Raw genomic sequence first — 9143 nt, 5'->3', positions numbered from 1 at the left:
TTTTTCTTTTACGTTTATTAAAAAAATGTTGTCATTTAGAAAATGCATTGAAAGAGTAAAACAAAAACATTTAAAAGGCAGAAATGACCAAAAATGAATAAAAAACATTGTCACTTATTAAATTTTTCTTTGCTTCAGACAAAAAGTTGTTTGAGTTAGTTTCTATTCATATGAATGCAAATGCAATATTGCTCTTAACAGAGGTAGTTATGTCTCTTAAATGCTTTTGAAGCAAACCAAAGAGGCTTTATCCTGGGCGGTCAGGTTTGGTGTGTTGTGCACACTTGAAGTTCAGTTTCAGATTAATGGGACTGTGTGTTTTTACTCATCTGTGCCCTCTAGTGTTCAGCATTACTATTTTGAAACGACTGTTTTTCCTGCCAAACCAGTGTTTTTTTCCCCTTGTTTTTTATACTCTTCCTTTCTTTTTCTAGTTAATCCTCAAAAGTGAATGTCAACAACAAATCTTAAGACCTTATCAACAGAGACAGGCTGTCTAAATATATCATTTACCTGCTGAGGTGGACTTTTGTCCAGGAGTATTTGATAATGAAGTGAGTGAGTGCCACACAATGTGTTGATAAAATGCCCCTCAGTTGTTTAAAAATGTTAAAAACAAAACAAAAAAACATTACTGCGAATATAGTTATTGCAAGAAAATGTAATGCACAGTACATAAGTGATGATAATGTAATAATTATTACATGTTATATATAGTCTTAGTGACCTTTAATTATACATTTAATTACCTAAAATTCCACAACAATTCATTAGAGCCTTTTAATACTCGTGCAACACATTAAGACAGACTATTTTATTGCATTTTATTACATTGCAAACATCACAGTCAGTTCTTAAATACTTATCCATAGTCAGTGTAATAAATAAGTCATTTTTCTATAGTTAGTAAACTATGATGATAGATTAAAGTGATCATGCTCCTCTTCTAATCGATTTCTCTACATATTTTTCTATGTTTTAAACCGTTTTCTGAATATTCTCCAGCTTTTCTTGAGGTTATTTACTAACATCCCAAATAAAATAAAAAAATAACAGGACAGTTGCACTTTAAGAGTTTTGTTTAATCATCCATTTATCACTGTAGCCTTATTGGTCAACACAACACAGACACATGGAGTATCTGGCTGGAGAGAAAACATTTTCTTGGAAAGCAAAATAATCCTCTGAAGACTAAAGTGATGAAATCAAAGCCTACATGTATTTGACACACTTAAAATTATTGCGATAAGAATCAATACAAGTAAAATAAGATAGAAAACATGCCAGTGAAATGCTTAATACGTGACTAGCACTTGGGAACAATGTTTGAATAGAAGAAGGGGTAAATGTTAAGCTAGGGGTTAAAGGTCGAAGGTGATTGGATGAAAAAGAGACAGAGAGACCGACAGTGAAACAGATTGTTGACAGGAGAGAAAGTGGGACTGTTGTCTGTTCATCATGGATTTCTCAGCGCAGGTTTTGCTCCTGTGTTCCCTGTTATATTCAGGTAATTAATCTGATTGACTCTGTTAATTTGCATGATGTTTGTAGAGATGTATATTATTTTTGTACTTCTGAAAGGGTCACACAAACTGCTGATCACAGAGCAGAATATATATACATATATAAAGTTACGGCTGGATAATCCACAGACCTCTCTGTCTGTTTCTACTTAAGCAAGAGTCCCTTAAACTGTTGAAAGCATGTTTTCCTTAATTTTCTAGAGTAACGGGAACATTTCTGGAAAGAAGCATTTCTGTTTTTTCTTTTTTAATTTAGTTCTTCCACAAACAAGGTAGAAATCTCAACATCTGAGCAAATCAAACAAAAACAATCAGCATTACTACCATTTTTTTTTTTGTCATTTGCGTAACCCAACTCTTTCGTATATTAGTTTAAAAGCTTCTAGCAAAGTAAAAATATTTCAATATTCCTCTCTGACACAATGCCTTTGAGATCATTTTATTTCATTTCGGTGCCTTTTTCTTTTTTTGCTTTGTCATCAGACACACGTCTGTTCAATCTGTGTATTTGCTCAATATGTTTGCTTTGGGGTGGTGTGTTTACACTGTATTTCACCCAGACCCGTCTAAAGGTTCACAGAGTTTCATTGTATGCGTGTGTTTTTGCATGTGTAGCCTATCACTCGTTATCTCTTCCTGAGCAGTGGCTGGTCAGGCTCCTGTCGTCTCAGTGCAGCCCCGAGCTGCGACTGTGCGCCAAGGGGAGTCTGCCAGCTTCAGATGCCAGGTGGGGGTTGGTGCACAGCCAGTCCAACTGCAGTGGAAGAGGGCCAATAATCAAGCATTACCAGGTCAGGAGTATGAATATGTGAGCATTGTTGTACACATTCTGTGAGGTTCCACTGAATTCTCCTTTTCCTTCTAGACAATGCTAAGACCGGTCCTGATGGCTCTGTGCTGACGGTGGCTAACACCCGACCTGAAAACCAGGGCCAGTACCGCTGCATAGCAGTCAACTCTGCAGGCCGCGGCACTGCCACGGCTGCGCTCAATGTCAAATGTGAGCTTCTGTGTGCAATTTAGTTTAGCTTGCAACTTCAGGTTCACTCTTTCCGATCTCATCGTGTTTTTTTCAGCCACAACAAGAATTGGGAATCGCAGAGCATTTTGGGGCGATGCCACAATTTTTGTTTGACTTGGTCCTGCCCTACAGTGCTTGTTACCTTGATACATCCTTGCGATTGTACAGATTCACAGCTATACGCAGCGAATGTTGCATGGCTAGCTAACTGGACGGCTGGCTAGCTTGCTATTTCCACCATGCTTTCATGCTACACTGGTCAATGTTGCAGAAAATTAGCCTAACAACAGGCTGGTGGCAGCGTTAAGTCTAATATTGTGTGCCCACTCTATATGCCTACTCGCAGGTTTTCCACCGTGTCTTGCGCAAATCTTGCCGAAATTCATTATGTGAATAGTGGGCATGCACTGGTACTGTTTCTCCAACACAATCCACGCTGCTAGGTGACCACTTTGAGGAGAGCAGATGGCAACTATTTTTTTAATAACCTAGCTAGCTAGATATTATCGATTTTTGGAGAGTAGCGCACATTGATACAGTAGGCAAATTTTTCCTGGGGTAGCAAAGTCATGACCCAACCTTCTTTTGATGAATGGCTTGTAAGTTGCCTCAGGTTGGTCGGATCAGTTAGTTTTAGACTTAAATACGACTGTCTTAACTCTTAATGAGTATTCAGACTAATTTAGGTTAGGGGAACATATCAGGGTAAGCCAGTTAAGCAGAATAGAGCTAGTCGTGTCTTTGCAATCCCAGGGTAAAAAAACACCTACGGTAGCTGTCATTTTCCATTACTGGTCTAGTGTCAGTCGTTCATCATTAGAAATGTAAGGGTTCTTGAGAAAGATTAAGACAGAGGCAAAAGAGCAACACTACAAATTTGAAGTTACTTAATGTTAGTGATCTTAACAAATTAAGAGATAAGAATGGTCAAAGGAACTTCACAGCTTGCAACTGATTAGACGGCAGTCACTGATGCCTATCGTTTTTTTGTCCAAATTATAATTGGGTGGGAGCTACAAGCCTACTGTCAACTACTTGATCATCCGGACAAAGATAGCTAACTGAATAGTAACAAAACATCAGCTAACCATGAACAATTAATCTATGAAGCAAAATGAAACACAAAACATTGGCTAATCTTTGTGTCTGACTGTATACTCCTGTGTGCTACATGGTAGTCTAGTGCTCTTGCCTCACAGCAAGAGGGTGGCAGGTTCGACTCCGGCCTGTGGCTCTTCTGTGTGGGGTTTGCATGTTCTCACCGGGTACTCTGGCTTCCTCCCACAGTCCAAAAACACAGACCTAGGTTTAATTGGTGACTCCAAATTGTCCGTAAGTGTGAATGAGAGCGTGAATGGTTATCTTTCTTTATGTGTCAGCCGTGTGATAGTCTGGCGACCTGTCCAGGGTGTACCCCGCCTCTCGGCCAATGTCAGCTGGGATAGGCTCCAGCCCCCCGTGACACTAGTGCGGATAAGCAGAGAAGGATAATGAATTAATGTATACTCCTATGTTTTGAATCTCATTCACTACGTAGTGTATTGTTTTAGTTCAGCAATTCTTCTAAAAAATGGCCTTCTTACTGTTGTTGAGGAAATATCCCTGCAGGCAGCTGTTTTCATAGGAAAAAAACTCTAAAAACCCACTTCCTGTTCAACACCAAACAGCATGCAGACAGTTAGTGACCATAGTTGGTGAACATTGTGCAGCATTTAGCAGCCAAATATTTCTGTTACTGCTGGATGTGGAAACAAGCAACTATTCACCATAACAGCCCAAAAGGTGTGTTCACAAGAATCTGTAATTGCAGGTTTCATTTGTCACTCATGTCTCTGTCAGATGCTCCTAAAGTGCGGCTGACACCATCTGGGCCCCTGCGGGTCAGAATGGGCGAGTCTGTGTCAGTGGAGTGTCGTGCCACTGGCAGGCCACGCCCCACGCTGACCTGGAAACGCCAAGGCTCAACTCTGCAGCTGGTTACCAAGGAGGCAAATGATGTCAACACCATCCAGGTGAAATAGAGAGCAAATTAAATTGTGTATTTTTGTAGGCCAACTCAGAAGTTAGCATCACCATGGAGTCTCTTGAGAATTCTCCTATAGGATTTTTGAATCATTGCAGAAAATAAGCTCTGTGGCAAACTCGTTTCTGATGCTTACGTGTTTTGTTCAGCAGGATAACACCACTTTTATTATGTTTGAAGCGATAATGCAGCTGCTAACTACACCACAGTCCCATCACTTCAACATTACTACCGTTACGCTTCAGATGGTGTCCGACAAGCTAACCAGCTGTTTTGACAAGCTAGCAAAACCTTAATAAGCCTAATAAATTGTTTATTAACCTAATTTAAAATCTAAAAGAGTTTCCAAGAGCTCTGGAAAACAAGACTAGAGGCTGTGAGTCAGACTTGTGAGAGAGTTCCCGTCCAGGTCCAGCGTGATGATGTTTAATATTCCCGACGACCACTGTAGTCTCATTTAGACACTTGTTAGCAACCGCCTTTTAAAGGACATGTAAAAACTCCAAAATTCACAAGCGGGGGTAATTACTAACCTATTTTGTGTTGTAAAACAAAACGCGAGCATCACTTAAGCTTGTGTTACCGCTGACCTTATTTCAGGAATCTTACCAAAAACTTAGTCAAAATCCTCATTGAGTGTGAGAGGAGAGATCCCATGGCGCTAAAATGCTAACTTACTTCTGGGTTTAAGAACTCATTCCTGTGACGCCCTACATGAGCACATAAACCAGTAATACTTAATTTGTTTCTGATAACAAATTAAACATAACAGTTGCCATCTTTTCTCAGTGGCCTGCAATTCATCCAGAGGACTCGGGAGTTTATATTTGCCAGGGTGAAAACAGTGAGGGGGTGACAGAGGTCAAAGTTGACATCGTTGTTGAGGGCGGGCCAGGAGCACCAGTGGCGTCAGTGAGCGCCACATTAATAACAGCAGTGGAGGGACATACAGTCACAATGGAGTGTCAGGCCACTGGTAAGTTGTTTGTAGGCCTCTGTGTGTCAGTATCTCTCTGTACCTCTCTCATTTTTTTCACATCCTCTCTTTGTCCTCCTTCTCTCAGGTTCTCCTGCACCTGTCATCACCTGGTCCAAGCTGCGAGCACCGCTGCCATGGAAACACACAGTGGCCGGTGGAGTTTTGTCACTGACCAGTGTGGGGCGCCAAGATTCAGGACAATACATCTGTAATGCAACCAACGTGCATGGCTACAGTGAAGCCTACACGCAGATGGAAGTGGAGGGTGAGTTGACCATGCAGATGATAAACAGAGATATTTGAGTTCTCACTCCTCATGATAACAGTAAGTCTCTTCTCCTCCATGCAGCTCCTCCGTACGCCACCTGCCTGCCAGACCAGGTGAGGCTCCAGCCCAGAGACGCCCTGCGTGTGCAGTGCCTTGCCCACGGTACTCATCCCATTCAGTTTGAGTGGAGCCGGGCGGGCAGGGCGAGCCTGCCTCCAGGAGCAGAGACCACGAAGGATGGCATGCTGCTCGTAGCTCACGTTAAGCTGAGCGACAGCGGAACGTACAAATGTGTGGCCACCAACCACATCGGCTCCAGTGAGGCACTGGTTAAAGTCCTTGTGAAAGGTGAGCTGGTGTTTGGGTTGAGGCAATTTAAAGTGCATCAAAAAACTGATCTTTTTTCCTTTCATTATCTAATATTGTTTCTTCTTCTTTTACAGCTTAATCCACTGTGGTCACTGTGTCTAATTGACAAACCATCTATCTATGTAGCTCTTACAATTTGTACAAGCATGGATTGTTCCCATCAAGACAGTCAAACAATACTGACACTAATACTGAGAGAACAGAAAATTATATTTAATAGATTCATATATTTTGACGTGAAGTGAAAGATATCAATGCTGTTTAAACATTGGGCTGTTTTGTGCATAAGGGGTTACATTTGTACTTTTGTAGAAAATTGATACTGTTGTAGTACTGCTGTACTCCTGTCTCATATCTGCCTTTGGAAAGTTTTTCTCTAAAGCTCAGTGTGGACTGACGTCCGACAGTATGTGTGTGGGAGTTTCTTCTGCTGGAATGCCTCTGCGGCCTGTCTGCCTCCCTTCATGTCAGCTGCTAAGTCCACACTGTTGCACTTCCAAAATTGAAAGGAGGACACAAAACAAACAAAAAACCGATTTAATATAAAACCCTTATTACTCTCAAAACAATAAAGACCAAATAAAAAAAACTTTAATTCATTTCAGTGAAAAGTGATTTCTTCATGACAGTTTAAAAAAAAAATGTTGTTTGAAGTGTGTCCAACTTAGGGACTGTATGAAAATGATTAGCAGGGAAGAGGGGCCCACAAAGTTGGACGTATTTTAATTTTTTTCTTTTGGCTAAAGGAAAAATAGTTTTACTTTTATAGATAGCAATCTTAGGAATAGCTACATTGAAATAATTATCCCCAAATTATAGCTGTCTTGTGTGTCACAGTTTACAAAAGAACCAACAATATAAAATCGTGTAGAGCTAAAGCTAGTGTCATTTGCATTCGACTCAGGATTTAAAAACAAAAACAAATCCTCAAGCCTGAATTGCTCACAATGCAACTTGACTGCTGAGTTTTGGGGTGTGTTATGCTAGTAGCAGCTAATGTAGCATCGAACTGTTAACCTAAAGTAGAGATGAGAAGCATCCTGCAGCGATCAGGTAAGCTCCATTCTTTCTAACTCCACAATTTCCAGACTTCGAGTCTTCAGACTCAGCTGTTGTGACTTCACACGGCTCCCTCTGGAGCCACAAGAGTGATTTATACAACTGTTGTCATATGCAGTAGTTCTCACCAAGACTTTTTTATGTTATCTTAAGTCTATTTTTCCCCCAAAGTCCAGTAATTTTCATACATTCCCTACATTTGTTGTACTTTTGCTACGTTAGTGCATTCTATATCTGAAGGTTTATTTGACTGGTGGTGTCTAATCTGAGCATTACTTCACAAGGTAATTTCTTTAACCACATGGTGGCAATATGTAGCCTTAATGCACACACACCCATTGCCTTCAGGCCAAGAGCAATTTGAGCCCTCACACCCTTAACAACTGGAGGGGCAGATGCAGTGCACAGTCAGGCCATTGTTTCCTAATGACTACATGTCATCCCTAAGTTTAAAAAAAGCAAAAACACTTGGCCGATTATTGCAGCTCTCTGTGTAAATATGAACTCCTCTAGAACAGGCAAAGTTCAGTTTGATGAGACAAACCTGTTGCAAAATGACGCACTGCTGGCCACGTTGTCAGAGAAAATTTAAGGGAGCTAAGACTAAATGAGGTGTTAGCTCGACATTAAGGGTTTGCGGCTGCAGGCGAGGGTTGAAAGCAGAGTTCCCATTTCCAAAGCTGCTGCCAGGAGCGAGAGCCTGTATCTGTAGCTGTTTGTGATTGTGGCCTCCCTCGTGAAACGCCCAACCTCCATAGAGTAACAGGCTTTACCCTTTCCACTATTCCTCCCCTCCATCTTTACAAGCATCTTCAAAGCCAGGGAAGGAAACATCTGCCCTCTGTCACCTCACTCCACCCCCTCACTTCACAGACGGACTGAGGGAGGGAAGATGAAGTAGACAAAATAAATGCATCAAAAAGGATATCAGAGGAGGGAAATCTACATCAATATTTCATTCAGAACGATAAAGAGCTATTGAGCTGGAAAATAGGGAAAAACGTATGCGAGACAGAGAGGAAACTCGAATTCATTAAATCTGATCCCCCTGTATCACTGTGTGTGCCTTTGTATACATATTAACTAGACGTGGACATATGGGCTCTAATGGAGTCTGATGTAAACAGTGAGGTTCATAAGAGTCCTGATGACATCCGAGAGAAAGGATGTGCGCACACACTCGCAAAGACAGTTTGCCACAGCTTCAGAAGCACTGCATTAGTTTATATTACAGTAGGAGTGCACAACAGTGTTATATCTACTCTGGACCACACATTGCTTATGTTAGCCTTAAGAGGCGAGGAGAGAAGAAAAAAACAGGCAATCAGTCTTGTAGCTGTATCAGCAGTATTTTATACAGTCTCTGATCAGCACACAAGGAGAGTCAAATGTCCCAAATATTCCTTTTCCTGTTTCATATATTTGTATCATGATTGTTAAAAGCTGTTGCTGTTTTTGGATGAAGACCAGCACAATGTCCCAGCAGTAAAAAAATATGGGAAAATCAGGTCATTCAGGAAGGAACCAACGAGGTGAGCGATTCCTCAGGAAGTGATAGGTGGAAGCGTGGGAGTGCCTGTCAAGTCTGTTGCTATGGTTTCCACCTGGTGAACCGGGATAAGCTGTGGTGGGGCGATGGGTTGTTTCTTCAGGATGGAGGAAGCTGATGGGGTGATAGGGAGCGGAGTTCCTGTAATATGTGGGTTGTAGAGCCAAGTTGACTCCCACAGTGCATAAGATCACGGGCCGCCTTAAATCTGATTGCACACTTTGTCAATGAAATGTTTCTAACTAGTGCAACAGGAAGCCGCAACAATTTGACCATGACGCCGATCTTTACAAATCGTTTCACATCAATCAGCTGAAATATGTTGCCATTCACAGAAGGAGGAAGAGTCATG

General features: G+C 41.3%; 1 protein-coding gene across 1 annotated transcript; it reads left to right on the top strand.

Annotated features, from left to right (window-relative positions):
* Positions 1 to 1351: 1351 nt before the first annotated feature.
* Positions 1352 to 6752, top strand: LOC131973891 (basement membrane-specific heparan sulfate proteoglycan core protein-like). Its single transcript, XM_059336018.1, has 8 exons — positions 1352 to 1507; positions 2168 to 2314; positions 2389 to 2523; positions 4384 to 4556; positions 5357 to 5543; positions 5632 to 5811; positions 5896 to 6162; positions 6258 to 6752. The coding sequence occupies exons 1-8, from the start codon at positions 1459 to 1461 to the stop codon at positions 6260 to 6262; spliced, it is 1143 nt and encodes a 380-aa protein (XP_059192001.1). The 5' UTR covers positions 1352 to 1458; the 3' UTR covers positions 6263 to 6752.
* Positions 6753 to 9143: the final 2391 nt, after the last annotated feature.

The sequence above is a fragment of the Centropristis striata genome, chromosome 1 (assembly GCF_030273125.1).
Source record: "Centropristis striata isolate RG_2023a ecotype Rhode Island chromosome 1, C.striata_1.0, whole genome shotgun sequence".
In the NCBI taxonomy this organism is placed as follows: Eukaryota; Metazoa; Chordata; class Actinopteri; order Perciformes; family Serranidae; genus Centropristis; species Centropristis striata.
This window is presented reverse-complemented; position numbering and strand designations above follow the sequence as displayed.